We start from the raw sequence: 17,638 nt of genomic DNA, 5'->3' as shown, positions 1-17,638 counted from the left end.
AGGTTTCCCTGTATGAGTCAAAGAATGAAAATCAAGTCTTTGTTCCAAAAAAGCCAGTCATGAACTAAGAGAAATGTGACTCAGAGGATTTCTTAAATCTGGACATTCACCCAACATTGTAATGAGCTTCCTAATTATTTCATATGTTCCTTTTCTAATAGTTGATGGCTAGAATCATGACTATCAAGTTGGTGGCTAAGAACATCTGTAAAAAAGGAGTAATATTTGATGCCTTTAAACTCTAGTATTATACAATGAAGTTCCTTGTTGTGTGCCAGATTTGGGACTGGAAATTCTTACCCTTTTCTTTGTTGGTCAGATATCACTATTTTTAAGCTGTCAAGAAAGAGCTTTTTTGTTATTTCTTGAGCTTGTTAAATTTAACTAAATACTTTTGGATTGGTAAATCAGCCAGATCTACATAATATGTTTTATTTGTTCAGAACATTTGTACAGGTTCCAAAAGGTAGAAGCACAAAGGGATAAAAATAAGTAAAAGATATAAACAGTGCTATGATACTTTTACATATGTGAAAAACAGTTTTTGAAATATTAATATTAAGCTAGTAATGTAATCACCAATATAGTATTAGTATTCAGAATATATTTCTGATCTTGTTGCCTACCTAAAGTTCAGATACAAAAAAGAGATGAAGCAAAGGACTTTGAAGTCTAAACCAGAAACCTAATATTACCAGAACTGAAAAGGTATTCTCTTGAAAGACTAGTGTTGGCAGTACTTTTTAAAATCCAGTGTCTTCTTCAAATACAAATACTATTAGATGGCTTCTTTTCTAAGATAAACATTGCATTAATGTGCGTATCTTAACCCCCAGGGCTTAAAATAGCAAAAGGAGGTAGGAACTGAAAGGATATTGGGTGCATGCTGACTTGTATACTTGGGGGATTAATAAAAAATTGAGGTCAGCAAGAGTCCCATGATGCGGGACAGATCAAGGAAGGAAGCACACCGTGGAGGTTGTGTTCCTTTCCTGCTGGCCACAACGTGAGCAGCTGGAGAGGAAGGTGGCTCTCGTGTTTAGTGCTTTCTGTAATTCCTCTCTGTTTGTATGGTTGGCTTGTGGCCGATCACTGCTTTATTTCATTCATCAGAGAGGAAAATTCCACTTTAATATTGCTGGGTATGATAAAATAGCTTCGGTAGCACAGCGCCTTGCACATAGTAGGACTGACTGAATGAAATCTGACTATTGTCTCATTCCAGTAGAGTGTCTGAAGCACTCAGTTTGTTGGACAAATTCAGTCTCGCAGTATTTAATGTGGTGTTTGAAAGTGTCAAAATGTTCTAATAAAATCTTATTGGATTTCTAAATGAGAACAGACTAAATAGGAATGCATTTTTAACAATCCAAGATCCAAGGAAACTTGACTATAGTGTAAAGAACTCTGGACTTGAAAAAGCATGAGTTACCTGGGAGTATTCCCGCAGATATTATGTAGTTGAAAAAAAGCAGCTCATGCAATTTGGATTTCCTCTTCCCTGCCTTCTGTTCACTTTACCTCCTGAGTTTGAAAATTAATGGAGAAGTTGATCTCTAAGAGCCTATCTGTTACTACCATCCAAATACTAACCAGGCCTGACCCTGCTTAGCTTCTGAGATCAGAAGAGTTCAGGTGCATTCAGGGTGAATGGCCACAGACTATCTGTTAAATTGGATGGTTTTCCTCAGTGTGTATGCCCAGCAGTGGGATTGCTGGGTTGTATGACAGTTCTATTTCCAGTTTTTTAAGGAATCTCCACACTGTTCTCCATAGTGGCTGTACTAGTTTGCATTCCCACCAACAGTGTAAGAGGGTTCCCTTTTCTCCACACCCTCTCCAGCATTTATTGCTTGTAGACTTTTGGATAGCAGCCATTCTGACTGGCGTGAAATGGTACCTCATTGTGGCTTTGATTTGCATTTCTCTGATAATGAATGATGTTGAGCATCTTTTCATGTGTTTGTTAGCCATCTGTGTCTTCTTTGGCGAAATGTCTGTTTAGTTCTTTGGCCCATTTTTTGATTGGGTCATTTATTTTTCTGGGATTGAGCTGCAGGGGTTACTTGTACATCAATGTTCATCGCAGTACTATTTATAATAGCCAGGACATGGGGGCAACCTAGATGTCCATCAGCAGATGAATGGATAAGAAAGCTGTGGTGCATATACACAATGGACTATTACTCAGCCATTAAAAAGAATACATTGAGTCAGTTCTAATGAGGTGGATGAAACTGGAGCCTATTATACAGAGTGAAGTATGCCAGAAAGAAAAACACCAATACAGTATACTAACACATATATGGAATTTAGAAAGATGGTAACGATAACCCTATATGCGAGACAGCAAAAGAGACACAGATGTATAGAACAGTCTTTTGGACTCTGTGGGAGAGGGCGAGGGTGGGATGATTTGGGAGAATGGCATTGAAACATGTAAATTATCACATGTGAAATGAATCGCCAGTCCAGGTTTGATGCATAATACAGGGTGCTCGGGGCTGGTGCACTGGGATGACCCAGAGGGATGGTATGGGGAGGGAGGTGGGTGGGGGGTTCAGGATAGGGAGCACGTGTACACCCGTGGTGGATTCATGTCAATGTATGGCAAAACCACTACAATATTGTAAAGTAATTAGCCTCCAATTAAAATAAATAAATTTATATTAAAAAAAAATTGAATGGTTTTGCCGGTAACAATTCTGCTACCTAGTGATGATCTTATTCCCAGAAGTTATCAATACTTACCTCATTCACTGGAATTTGTTTAATATCCGGATATATTCTGTCAGGTTATGAACCTTAATTTTAAAGCCTGAAGTTGAAGACAAAGATAGTAGATTAAATGAGGATTACTTTATCTTTCTCCACTTTGTTTTTGCTAGGCTAGCATTCAACCTCTTGGATCAGAGACCTTTAGATACATGGGCTTTTTTGGTTTTTAGAAGTCTAACATCTGCTGTCAAAATTCTGAGTAAGTCTTATACTGGTAGAAATAGTAGCTCTAGCATACATAAGCACTTAAGAAATGATTGTTTTAGCAAAATATCTATATGGTTTAATAATACACATTATTATAGGAAAATAGTAATTAAAAGTAACTTAAAATACTGTTTTGTTTTTTGACTCTTGGAATAAAAGAGTTCAGACTTTTTCCTAGTTATATTTAAATTCTGTTTTTAAGAAATATAAACTGGGTGACTTAGGGTTTCTTAATGATATAGAAATAATTGTTCTAAATAGAAGTTATTTTTCTTCTAGTCAGTTGTGTGTGATTATTTGTTATGGTCATTTGAGTAAGAATAGAGCTTTTATTTTCAGTTCATGGTAGAAAGTCAAGTTCAGAACTTATGGTTACTAGAGGAAAGGATGGGGGAAGGTATAGTTAGGGAGTTTGCGTGGACATTTACACACTACTATATTTTAAATGGATAACCAACAAGGAATTGCTCTTGAACTCTGCCCAATATTTTGTGGCATCCTGGATGGGAGGGAAGTTTGGGAGAGAATGGATACATATATATAACGGCTGAGTCCCTTCACTGTTCACCTGAAACTATCACAACATTGTTTGTTAATCGGCTATACCCCCGTACAGAACAAAAAATTAAAAAAAAAAAGAAAATCTGGTTTAGCCCTAGATTAGCAAATTCTTAATCAGACATCTTATTATTTAAATCCTTGGTTTCATCTCCATGTGCTGTACACAAAGTTGCTACTCAAATATATTAATCATTATGGCTTAAGAATAAAATATTTTCTTATCATAAAATAATAGGAGTTTATATTATAAAAATTGCATTAACAAGGAAAATAGATATGTATAATTCCACCTATGATGAGCATTGTGGAAAATTTTTGTGTGTTGCAGAAAATAATTACTATTCAGTCCTTCTGATGAAGAGTTTTTAAAATCTGGTGAAATTTTTCTTACTTAAAACAAACTATCTTAATAGTTTTGTCATTATCTTTTAACCTTTCTTCATTTGTAACCTCCTACTCAATCTGGGGTCCACTGATATATGATTTCATTACTTTAGGAAATATGTATAGTCACTCAAAAAACAGTATCAACAGCTTTTCCTACAGAAGAGCTTCTTGAACTTTTTTTTTCTTCCATGTATTAGTTGGAGAATCCCCCACCCCTCTTTCACTGAGACTTGTAAAGCAAAAGGGTATGTTCTTGGGCTACTTTGGTTTAGATTAATTCTTTTTAAAGTTCTTTAGTTTCCTCTCGGAGAAATGATACAAAAATACACAGGGAGGGAGATGGGAGGGGGTTCAGCTGGGAGGGGACATGTGTATACCTGCAGCTGATTCGTGCTGATGTGTGGCAGAGGCTAACACAATACTGTAGAGCAGTTGTCCTCCAATAATTGTATTTTGTCCTATACTTCTCAATATTATACAATTATAATCTTTGATAATTATTAGTTACTCAAAAATACATTCTTTCCCTGTTATTTTTGTTGGGAAATAATAGAAAGATACTTTATTTGTAACAATGTGTGATATCTAAGGTTTTCACAATTAAAATATTGCAAGTATTTGTCTGCCAAATTCTTCTTAAGTCAGCAATGACCTAAAATGCTGAATTTTTTTGTTAGTGCATAATGTAGTTTCACTAAGAGATCAATTTTGATGTCATCTTACCTGTTTTTAGTGACCCCAGGTATTCAGAGCAGGATACCAAGTACCTTATTAGCATCATCTTGTTTGAATTTTGTCTCCTGTCGGTTTCTGGGAATAAAGTGAATTGGTTCAAAGTGTCAAAATCTGGCTGAACTGATTGGAGTCCACCTTGGACTAGTCTGTATAAGAAGTTAGCGTCTTATGTGAGTGTCTTAATGTCCATCAGACTTGCAGCATTGCAGACTGTACTTTATGCCAGTAGCCAGGTGTAGGCAGTGATACTGGGCTGGGGAAATCTTTCTTACCGGCCCAGGAATCCAAGGCATTCAGTGCAAAACCTGGCTAGCAGCCCGAGTGAGTAGGAGCCATGTGACTCTGGTGAGTTGGAGTGTGCAATTGCCTCCTGCTTCAGAGCTACCTGATCCGAATACTAAGCAGAGCGAGTGCCGGGCTGAGTGTAAGACACTGAAGACACTGCAGAGAAAGGTGCTTATTCCAGAGGCGTTACAGAACATGGAGATTAAAGACCAGGGAGCTCAAATGGAGCCGCTGCTGCCTACGGTAAGAGATAACCTGCTGTCACGTAGATTAACAGCGTTTGCAGCAAAACCTGTCAGGCAAGCGGTTTGCAGGCTAGGTTCAGCGAGTGTACTTTTGGGGTGGTGGATAGCTCCCACGACATATGGACAGGGGTCTCCTCCCATCTTGGGTGACTGAAATGCATAATACGAAGCACATGATTTTTTTTCCCCCTTCTCAACATGGATGCACGACGGTGATGAAATGTCTCATGTTTGCTGCTGTTTGAAGAGATGGCTAGGTTTAGCAGCAGGGGCAGCTGTGTATCTCTTTTCCCTGTCTGTTACTGCCTGTCTGTCTGTTAGGCTGTGCAGTCAAGCCCCTGCTAAGAAGCCCTCATTTAATCATTTTTCTTCTGTGATAAATTTCCTCCCCATGCCTCATCCCTCTGCCAGTGAGGTGAGGGAATCTGCTGCTGTTATAGCTCTAGAGATTTAGTCTCTGCAGAAAAGAGGGAAAAGGAAAACAGAAGGATCGTGTATGTGTGTGTGTGTGCGTGTGTGCGTGCGTGCTGTCAGTTTCTCTCAAAGGGAAATGTGTCATGGTTCACATACAAAGAAGGTATGCATTTTGGGGGTCAGGCACACGATTCAGTTTTGAATATCTGAAATGTCCCTGAACTGTCATTTAGAAATCGCCTGTTTATCTCTAGGTCACAGGCTGCCTCCCTGGATCTGATTCCTGGGTGAGCAGTTGATTTGCCTCTCCTCTCCACAATCTTTGGCTGGCTCACAGACTTTGTAGTTCTTCAGGCAACATCCTTTCTCAGTCTAGAGCAGCTGATGTTGCTGTGTTCAAGGGAAAAAAAAGAAAATAAAAACAACAGTATTATTTTCTTGAGGCAACAGAGATGCCACGCGCTAGCTTCCAGCCATCTATCAGCGCTGTCACGGCTCAGGGCAGCAGAAATCTCCTCCCTGCACCAAACCAGGCCGAGGGGCTGTTCTCAGCTCTCTGTTACTCAGGTTGGTGACCCACCTTGCAGACTTGGGACTGGCAGCAAGCTGTCCATTTCTGAGCCCATTCCTAGTCTTTGAACACATCTTTCAATCAAATAATTCCCCAGGGGGAGTGAGTAAATTCTGGGCCACTGTATATTTAGGGCCTTACCTCTCCTGCCGGGCTCAAAATCTGCAAAAGATTCCAGTTTGCATCCCGGAATTGGCTGTGGTTACTGAGCATGCCCAGTTCTCCTCAGGACACCAGTCTTGGGCAGGGAGGGAGCTGGGAGATGAGAGTAATGCAGGGGTCACCACTAAGAATGGAGCCTAGATATAAGGCAGGGGAATGTCAAAGAGGGGGAAAAAGGAAAGCTTGCCAATTAGCCTGCCTGCTTAAAATAGAGATATTTCTTTACAGATCAAAGTGGAGTTATTTTACAAAAATGAGACTAAAAGGCTTATCTGTATTTCCAAACTTGAATAGATACATAAATTAGGATTCTGTGGATATTCAGAATAAAGGGTATCAAGAATGTCAGAGAATGATTGTACCCTGTATGAGAGAGAGGAACTAAACACAGGAATTGGGGAATGGAGTTTTAAGGAAGATTAAGATATAGGGGAAGAACCTTTTTTTTTTTTTTTTTTTTTAAGTGGGAAAAGGGTTTGGAAGTTGTCCTAGAAAAGCAGGCTGAAGTCAGTTTGATGTGGTATATGAATTGTTCCAGGTGGGAAATATTTAAAGGGTTTAGGACCAAATGAGGATTAACTGGAAAAATTTAGAAGATGTTGACATTATTGGGCTAGATGGACAAACAGTTTGTGACTTAAAAGAGTAGAGAAAATACAAGTTTAACTAGAAAAGGTCTGCAGTAAGTGAAAGTGCATTTCATGTGGATTATGCCCAGCACAAAATTGTTACAAAAGTTAATAGCAAGAGAGAATCATCTTAGCAGTTCATTATAAGGAAAATAAGCATGAGAGGCTAGAAATCTTATTGAATTATTGGCCTACTTTTATATCTGTATAGTATTTTCAACCTCTTCAATTGCTTTTATGACCTCTCTGCCTCAAATAATCATGTTGAGTAAAGCAGATTTTACTGTCTTAATTTTACATATAAGGAATAAAGACACAGGTAGTTTGAAACACATGTTTAAGGTCATATTAGTGATGAAACCAGAACTACAACATAGGTCTTTTAAATCTAGTTCAGAAAATAAAGCTTTTTAAAAAAAAATATATTATTAACCAGACCTATAATAGTTGGACACTGGGCTGGAGTTTTTATACTTGGAAGAAAAAGGAAGAGATAGTTTGGGGCTCTGTTTTAGAAAATTAATCAGATGACTTTGCAAATAATTATGTGAGAGGCAGTATGACATAGTATTTTAAAACACAGTCTTACAGGTTCCAGCACTGCTACTTACATGCTATATAATTTTGGAAGACAGATTTAAGTCTTAGTTTCATCAACTGAAAAATGGGAAGGTGATGGTACTTTTCTCTTGTGTTTTGTGATTAACAAATGAAATAATCTATGGGAAATGGCTGGCATTTAGTTCTAAGTAAAAGCTGCTGTTATCATTGTTGATGGAAGTACAGATGAGATAAATTCTAGGTTTAAGGCTTTTGTAACATATGGCTTATCAGGACTATCTGCTCAGAAGGAAAAGTGGGGAAATGGAACCCTGGCAAACACCGTACAATGGAGGTGGAAGGTGGAGTTTTTAGTTAGAGCTATGGAAACTTCGCAGCAGAAAGGCATTAAAAGCCAAGATTAGATATGGGAAAGCAGCAGTCAGAGGTAGGCAGAGAAGTAAGAGAGAGAGAAAAACAATAAGAATGGATAAGAATGCAAATGCCTGAATATAGTAATTCTGACAAGTGAAAGGGTAGAATACATTCTTCTTAAGCCTCCAACTTTTACTTTAATTTAGTATATATAGAGTACATCTTCAGACTTTGTGTGAAGGAGGCCCTGCCATGTCCCCTTTTCTCTTAGTCCTTCCAAGCGAGTGTCAGAGATTATTTTCTTCTGTTGCACCAGACATTGTTGCGTTTGTAGGCCCTAGATACCCTAAGGTTAGGACATTCAACTCTCATAGGCTCAGAATTGAGTCTGGTTTTCATAGCACCTGACTGTTATTTCTGAAGCAATAGAACAAACTGAGGTTCAGAAGATTCATTAACTTATTAAATTCCTGTGTACTGTGCTTAGTTGCTCAGTCATGTCCTACTCTTTTTGACCCTATGGACTGTAGCCCACCAGGCTCCTCTGTCCTTGAGGATTCTCCAGGCAAGAATACTGGAGTGGGTTGCCATGCCCTCCTCCAGGGGATCTTCCCAACCCAGGGATGGAACCCAGGTCTCCTGCATTGCAGTTGGATTTTTTTACCAGCTGAGTTACCAGGGAAGCCCATTAAATGCTTAATATTGGCCAACCATGTTCTTGGTGGTGGGGGTAAAGCAATGAGCAAGACAGACAAATGCCCTGTGCACATGGACCTCACAATCTAGCTAATCTAGAGTAGAGATAAGACTCCATTTAACTTTTTGAGAAACTGCTGTTTTGTCTTCAATATTTAATCATAGTTGTAAGCTCTTTGATATGAGTATATATAGAAACTCTATGTAATAGTAATGATGGTGGCATTACTTTAGAGGATGGAATTAATCTTTTAAAAGTATGAACCAAATAAAAAAGTATGAACCAGTTTATTGCACATCACTTTCAATTTTCTATTGACAGCGCTGAATTTGTTTTAGGGGTAAATAATTGGATAATCTTTAAATTATAGGCTACAGAGGAGGCTTCTAGGTGAATCTTTTTATAACAGGTATTTCTATTTTATACCTTTAATCTTAGATGATATGTAGTGGTCCATGTTAGATCCCTTCGAAAATTCAGATGTCCCAAAAGGAACTTAATTTAAGTTAAACTTACTTATAAAACTGCCTTGAGTTATGCCACTAGAATAAAGATTGCTTTTTTAAAGGTAATGTACTATAGCATAGCAGAAAAGGCAATGGCACCCCACTCCAGTAGTCTTACCTGGAAAGTCCCATGGACGGAGGAGCCTGGTGGGCTGCAGTCCATGCGGTCTCGAAGAATCAGACACGACTGAGCAACTTCACCTTCACTTTTCGCTTTCATATATTGGAGAAGGAAATGGCAACCCACCCCAGTGTTCTTGCCTGGTGAATCCCAGGGATGGGGGAACCTGGTGGGCTGCTGTCTATGGGGTCGCATAGAATTGGACACGACTGAAGCAGCTTAGCAGCAGCAGCAGCATAACATAGATGGTAGAGTTTAGTACCATTTAGAATATTAATTCCAGATTTCCAAATGGGCCAGTATATTGAATTGTTTTATTTGTGAAAAAATATTATGAAAACATTTTATATTATTATCTTAAGGAAAAGAAAAATGGAACTTAAATGTCAAAGTAACAAAAAGAGCAACTTAGGTTAACTAAGTTATATTGATGTTTCTATTTTATTATAATTTAGATTATATGAACTTAAAGAAAATGTATCATTACACATGGTAATACATAGGAAGCAAGAAATACAGTATAAGAAATTAATTTTCTTACAAGAATTTTCACTTTCATGACTCACTTTCATGGTGAGTGAATATAGAAATAAATTATATGTATAGGATGCTAAGATAGGTAATGAGTTGTTGTTGGTCAGTCGCTCAGTCATGTCCAGTTCTTTGTGACCCCATGGACTGCAGCATGCCAGGCTTCCCTGTCCTTCACCATCTTCTGGAGCTTGCTCAAACTAATGTTCATCGACTTGGTGATGTCATCCAACCATCTCATCCTCTGTTGTCCTCTTCTTCTCCTGCCTTCAATCTTTCCCAGCATCAAGATCTTTTCCAATGGGTCAGTTCTTTGCATCAGCTGTAAGTATTGGAGCTTTAGCTTCAGTATCAGTCCTTCCAATGAATATTCACAGTTGATTTGCTTTAGGGTTGACTGATTTGATCTCCTTGCGGTCTAAGGGACTCCGAAGAGTCTTCTCCACTACCATAATGCGAAGGCATCAATTCTTCGGTGCTCAGCTTTCTTTATAGTCCAACTGTCACATCCATACATGACTACTGGAAAAACCATAGCCTTGACTAGATGGACCTTTGTTGGCAAAGTATTATCTCTGCTTTTTAATATGCTGTCTAGGTTGGTCATGACTTTCCTTCCAAGGAGCAAGCGTCTTTTAATTTCATGGCTGTGATCACCATCTGCAGTGATTTTGGAGCCCCAAAAAATAAAGTCTGACACTGTTTCCACTGTTTCCCCATCTATTTCCCATGAAGTGATGGATTCAGATGCTATGATCTTAGTTTTCTGAATGTTGAGCTTTAAGCCAACTTTTTCACTCTCCTCTTTCACTTTCACTTTCATCAAGAGGCTTTTGAGTTCCTCTTCACTTTCTGCCATAAGGGTGGTATCATCTGCATATCTGAGGTTATTGATATTTCTCCCGGCAATCTTGATTCTAGCTTGTGCGTCCTCCAGCCCAGCGTTTCTCATGATGTACTCTGCAGAGAAGTTAAACAAGCAGGGTGACAATATACAGCCTTGACATACTCCTTTTCCTATTTGAACCAGTCTGTTGTTCCATGTCCAGTTCTAACTGTTGCTCCCTGACCTGCATACAGGTTTCTCAAGAAGCAGGTCAGGTGGTCTGGTATTCCCATCTCTTTCAGAATTTTCCACAGTTTATTGTGATCCACACAGTCAAAGGCTTTGGCATAGTCAATAAAGCAGAAGTAGATGTTTTTCTAGAATTCTCTTGCTTTTTCAATGATCCAGTGGATGTTGTCAATTTGACCTCTGGTTCCTCTGCTTTTTCTAAAACCAGCTTGAACATCTGGCAGTTCATGGTTCATGTACTGCTGAACCTGGCTTGGAGAATTTTGAGCATTACTTTACTAGCATGTGAGATGAGTGCAATTTATTTTTAATTGGCTTTAATTTAAAAGAATTGAATGAATTTTTAGTTAGATGCAATATTTTAAAATCCTAGCTCAGTTTTTAGCTATATGAATCTGGGTAACTTATTCAATCTGTTTTAGCATCAGTTTCTCATCCATCAAGGCTAGATAAAATTAGCAACCTATCAAGAGAATCATAAAGACTAGAGATGTTTGTGCTTAGCACAAGCCTGAGACAGTACCTATTAATATTATTACTTCACAAAGATTGTCTAATTATCATCATCATTTCAATTCAGCACTCATTTGTTTGTGCTAGAATAGGACAGTGGAAAGAATGATGAACTGAGAGTCAAGAAATGAGAACTCTAGACCAAGCTCTGCCATTAACTAGTATAAGTGCCTGCCCTTAAATATATGTGCTTATCTCTTTGATTTTCAGCTTCATCTGTAAATTAAGTTAGTTTAAAATTCTAGTCTCCAATTGATTGCTACGGTCCTTTTCTGACCAAAACGTATCTTATTTCAAGCAGTAAATGTATTATATATTAGTTATTCCCTTTTTCTAAATAAGAGCAATAAATCTCAAGGCGTATCTTAGACAATTCTTTAAATAGGAAGGATATACTAGAACTTTAATTTACATTTATCTAAAAATAAGTAAGATGTAACTAATGTTTACTATATAGATTGAAAGTAGTATCTTCACAAAAAGCCAAATGATCAAGTGGCATGTATCCTATGAGATATGAGAAAGGAAGAGTGGAATTTTCTGTGCATAGAAAATGGGTTGAGAATGGCACCCACAAGTTTCCATTTACTTGAAGCATCTTACAATGCACTGCAGTCTATACCCAGTTTAGACTTCTGAAATAACCATCATCCTAAGGTTAGAAAGTAATGACACATTGGAGGTATGATTATTTTTCTGCCAGGCTCTCTTGACTATTTGAGTTCTAGATGAAGGTTCAGATATTTTGTAATCCTCCATCATAAACTATCCCACTTCTTTATCTGATTGCAGTATTTTCAACATAAAATTAATACTTGCAGGCTTTTAGATTATACCATTCATTAGTACTAGGTCAAGAAGCGTGAGTTAGAACCAGACATGGAACAAAAGACTGGTTCAAACTGGGGAAAGGAGTACATCAAGGCTGTGTACTGTCACTCGGCTTATTAAACTTCTATGCATAGTACATCATACAAAATGCCAGGCTAAATGAAACACAAGCTGGAATCAAGATTGCCGGGAGAAATAGCGGTAACCTCAGATATGCAGATGACACCACCCTTTTGGCAGAAAGCAAAGAGGAACTAAAGAGCCTCTTGATGAAGGTGAAAGAGGACAGTGAAAAAGCTGGCTTAAAACTCAACGTTCAAAAAATGACTATGATGGCATCAAAGAGCTGACTCATTTGAAAAGACCCTGATGCTGGGAAAGATTGAAGGCGGGAGGAGAAGGGGACGACAGGATGAGATGGTTGAATGGCATCACCAACTCAATGGACATGAGTTTGAGTAGGCTCTGGGAGTTGGTGATGGACAGGGAGGCCTAGTGTGCTGTAGTCCATGGGATCACAAAGAGTTGAACAAGACTGAGTGACTGAACTGAACTGAAAAATAAATAAAAATCAGAATCCCATTATAAAGTGAGCTTTAATATCTACATCTTCAAAAATCAAAGTGCTGTGAAACAAGGTGCTATAAAGTGTAAGGCATTGTAGGTTACATATTGCAGGATTCCATTTATTGAAATGTCTGTAATAGGCACATTCTTAGAGACTAAAGTGGATTAATGTTTTCCAGGGCTTAGGGTGTAGCAGAGAACTGAGAACTAAGTGCTCTGGGGTTTCTTTTGGAGTGATGGGAGTGTTCTGGAAGTAGTTAGTGGTGATGGTTGCACAACATTGTGAAAGTACTGGACACCACTGAATTGTACATGGCAAAATGGTCAATTTTATGTAAGAAAATCACAAAATAATTAAGTTATTGTTTACTCATTATCACTAACAGGGAGAAGGTTGATTTAGACAATGCTTGTATTATTCATATTTATACAAATCAATGAAAGGGCAAATAAGATACTCATGAAAATTAAAAATAACTTCATGTATACACGCACACCCAGTCTGTACCATAAAATTTGTTCTCTTTGTGAATATAATGTTGAGGTTGGCCATGGTTTCAGCGAACTATTTGTAGAGATCTTCTGAAATATATATTCAAAGCTGAGTTAAGAAAGTATATAGAGAGGAAGAGAAGTATTTAACTTGGGTAAAATTGTTATTTCTTATCCAAATCACCTTTCTAAATTTCTCTTGATACTCTTTAAACTTTACCATAAGGAAAATCGAAGCAACTAAGCTTCTGAGAAGCTACTTTTTCCATTAAAGGTCACTTTGTTTTACTAATATTTTTAGGGTCATTGTTGGTCTAGTTTCATAAAATACTATGTTACTATATGGTAGGGTTATAGTTAATGTTAAAAGAAATTTCCAGACTATTTTTCAATGAGATTGTGCCATTTTACAGTTTTGGTTTTTCCACACTTTTACTAACACTTTTTTTTTTGAATACCCATTCTGAGTTAATTTTTATGTATGGTATGAGATAAAAGTTGCTATTTTTTGTTTTTGCTTTTTAAAAAAAAAAGATATCTAATTTCCCCTGCATCATTTGTTGAAAACACCTCCTTTCTCCACTGAATTTTCTTGGCAGCTTTGTTGAAATTAAATCGATAATAAGGTTATTTTTTTGGACTCTGATTCTGTTCTGTTGATGTACACACATAAGTCAAGTGAAGTCGCTCAGTCGTGTCCGACTCTTTGCGACCCCATGGACTGTAGCCCACCAGGCTCCTCTGTCCATGGGATTTTCCAGACAAGAGTACTGGAGTGGGTTGCCATTTCCTTTGCATATCTTCACCTTAATACCACTGTCTGATTATTGAAGCTTTCTAATAATATTTAAAATCAAGTGGTATAAATATTTCACTTTTGTTCTTTTTCTAAGTTGTTTTGGCTATTCTAGATACTTTACATTTCCATATAAATTTTAGGGCCTGCTTGTTGACTGCTATGAAAAGCCTGCAAGGGTCTTAATAGGAATTGCTTTGAATTTGTAGATCAATTTGAAAATTGCTATCTTGACAATATTGAGTCTTCCAAATGTGAACTGTCTCTACATTTTTAGATCTTTAATTTCTTGTGGCAGTGTTTCCTAGTTTTGTCTTGTGAGAATTTTTATGCAGTGTATCAAGGATGACATAAAAATTCCTAAGGTGCCATTTGTACAGACGTTTCTATATTAAGCTTAGACCCAATTCCAAATAGTTCAGAACTCCAGGGGTTTTCTCAGGGGCCTAAATGGAGTTTAATATATGGACTCAGTGTGATAGAGTGAGAATGTATTGTAGCCAAGGATTCTGTTTAGTTTTGATTTAATGATAAAGACCTTACATTATCAGTAGCCTCAAAACTTGCTCATTCATCATGAAAATTGTGCTCTAAAAATCTAATAAGCAAGTTTTTAAAGAATTTTCTCATTCCATATTGAATGTGTTAGGTTGCTGGAGTGCCTCCAGTATTTATTTGTACTTCTGCTTCTTGCTTACCCTGAGAAACCAAAATTATTTAGAGATTGCTATTGCTTCCTAATGGCTTTTTTCCCTTTTTGACACATGAGGGTTTGATATCAAAGATGATGACCTAATCAAATTCCAGAAAGCAAATGCCATAAAAAGTAGTTAGATATATAACAACTACTGTAAAACATAGCTTTGTTTATGAAGCATATTTGATTATTGTTATATTTGTACTGCTTCTTTCATAAGTACAGTGGGCATAAATACAATGGTGATTTTTTGTTGATATTTAAGCTGCTCTGGTAATAAGCTTGTTCAAACTCATTTTGATTTGCTTGGAAACAAGAATATGATTAAAAAATGAAAAAGAAATATAGACAACAAGACATAAACCTAATATATAATATGATTATAATTTGAGTGCATGCTGTACACTTTGTTTTATTAACAAATAACTTCACAGTATAATGCCTGTCCAAAAATCTGATTTTTATGTAATCCCACAGAGCACTTCTGGTAGATATAAAATTTTGGTATTTTTTTCTGCTAAGCAAAAGGATTATTGAAAACCCTAAACTCAAAGACCACTTGCATCAGAATCATCAGGAGGACTCATTAAAAATGCAAGTTCTGGGCCTTATTCAAACTTATAGCTTAGAATATCAAAGGGATGGTGCCAGTAAACAAAGAATTTAAAGAACTCTCCAGGTGATCCTTATGAATATGGAAGCTTGGGAATCTTTACCTAAACAAACAAACAAAAAAAATTCTTTGAATTATTTTTCCTGTGGGAATGAATGGTAGAAGACAAAAGCTTGCAATAAAATAGAGCTGTTTTTTAATTTTAATTTTTATTTATTTATTTTTTAAATTTAATTTAATTTTATTTTTTAACTTTACAATATTGTATTGGTTTTGCCATATATCAACATGCATCCGCCACAGGTATACATGTGTTCCCCATCCTGAACCCTCCTCCCTCCTCCTGCCCTGTACCATCCCTCTGGGTTGTCCCAGTGCACCAGCCTCAAGCATCCAGTATTGTGCATATACTAACGCATATATATGGAATTTAGAAAGATGGTAACAATAACCCTGTATACGAGACAGCCAAAGAGACACTGATGTATATCATATATGTTTTTTAAAATAAGTCATAATGGATTAGAAAAGTAAGTTCTTAGTGCTTGTTTTACTCGTTTAGCATTTAGTACATATTACGTATCACTTTGCAATTTCTATATGTATGTAAAACTATTTTTACTTATATATAAATACACATACATGTAACTTGTTTCCTCAATTAGAGTGTAGGTTCCTAAAAGTAGAGTCTACTTTAGATACTTTTGTGCCGCTTTCACAAAGCTAAGTGCAGGAAAGTCCTTCTTAAATGTCTCTTGGGTTATTAGGCAGCAACAGTAGTAGACATCAACTGTCAAGAACTGAAACTCTGAAGACAGACAGTTCTAACTGTTCTAATTTGTAGGTATGACAGCATTGGCAAGTTGCCTAGTGGTTCAGAGCCTCCCTTTACTTATCTATAAAATAGGGATGATAACAATAATAGCATCTGTCTCATGGGCTTGTGAGAATAAATGAATTACGTACATATTACGTACATAATTGTGTACCCATACATATATATTTGCATGTATAAATATTATGCACTCATATTATGTTCCCATGTATATATATTTGTAAATATGTTATACTTTTTTTGAGTAATGACAAATAGTGATTATTGTTGTTATTAGCTTAATTTTTTTCCTTTGAAAATAATTATATTGAAGATTTTTATAACTAATATGCACAATTCATTCAATCAGTGATTCAATAATGCTTATAAAATAACTTTATTCATTTAACAGTAATAAGATGTGTGCCAGTAATATAATCTTGGAAGTATAATAAAATATATTTTTCCTAATTATAAAATTAATATATTTTAGGGTAGTTTAGAAAGCATAGAAAAATAAATACAAAAGGAAACATTCATTTTACTATTTTTTAGCTCTTTGAGATTATTTTATACCTAAAGAATAATTGCAGAAACAGTACAAAGAGTTCCTGAATACCTTTCATCTATGTTGCCATGCTAATACCTTACATAACTACAGTTATTAAGTCCAGGAAACTAACATTGGGACAATTCTATTAACTAAACCAAATATTTATTAGCGTATCACCAGTTTTTCCACTAATATCCTTTTTCTGTTCCAGGATTCCATTTTGTGTTTAGATATCATTTCTCTAATCATCTCCAATTTGTGAGGTACTGTCTTCCCTTGTCTTTCATAACTTTGACACTCTTGAGGTATACAGATTTTTTTTTTTGGTAGATTATCTCTCAGTTTGTGCTTGTCTGCAGTTCTCCTAATTATCCTGAGGTCATGCATATTTTTTTGTTTAATATCACTGAAATGAAATGAACTGTTCCCAGTGCATCGTGTCAGGGGATAGATGATGTCTTATTACTAGGGATATTAACCTTGATGATAGAAGTGTTGGTTGGATTTTCCACTGTAGAGTTAAAAATTTCCCTTTGTAATAATATCTTTGGGGAGATACTTTGAGACTATGCAAATATCTTATTTCTCTTCAAACTTTTGCCTACTAATTTTAGCATTCATCAGTGAATATTTCCTGTGTATTACCTATTTATTACTTTATTTATTTGCTTAATAGTGACTTGCTATTTCTCTCATTCTTTCTGCATTTGGAAATTAGAATTTTTTTCCTGTAAGAAATAGCTGTCACTTTTTCTCCATTTATTTATTTATTTAATTGCTTAAATGGCAACTTGCTCCAATATTCTTGCCTGGGAAATCCCATGGACAGAGGAAACTTGCGGTCTGGAGTCCATGGAGTCACAAGAGTCGGCTATGACTAAGTGATTAAACAACACAAAGATATTTATTTTATTTTGTTTTATTTTATAGGCCATAATCCAGT

The 17,638-nt window shown here is 36.5% G+C and overlaps 1 protein-coding gene across 2 annotated transcripts in view; it reads left to right on the top strand.

The window, feature by feature from the left end:
* The first annotated feature begins 4,909 nt into the window (after nucleotides 1–4,909).
* Nucleotides 4,910–17,638, top strand: part of SLC4A10 (solute carrier family 4 member 10) — a 343,442-nt gene continuing 330,713 nt past the window's right edge. Inside the window, exon 1 of one of the 2 annotated variants that reach the window (XM_070804212.1) lies at nucleotides 4,910–5,196. Coding sequence is in view for 1 of the 2 variants with exons in the window: in XM_070804218.1 (XP_070660319.1) it covers nucleotides 5,149–5,196 (48 nt within the window). In the remaining variant the exon portion in view is untranslated. The remainder of the gene's footprint in view (nucleotides 5,197–17,638) is intronic. The other variant, XM_070804218.1, reaches the window with a different exon arrangement.

Source organism: Bos indicus, chromosome 2 (genome assembly GCF_029378745.1).
Source record: "Bos indicus isolate NIAB-ARS_2022 breed Sahiwal x Tharparkar chromosome 2, NIAB-ARS_B.indTharparkar_mat_pri_1.0, whole genome shotgun sequence".
NCBI classification, from domain to species: Eukaryota; Metazoa; Chordata; class Mammalia; order Artiodactyla; family Bovidae; genus Bos; species Bos indicus.
This window is presented reverse-complemented; position numbering and strand designations above follow the sequence as displayed.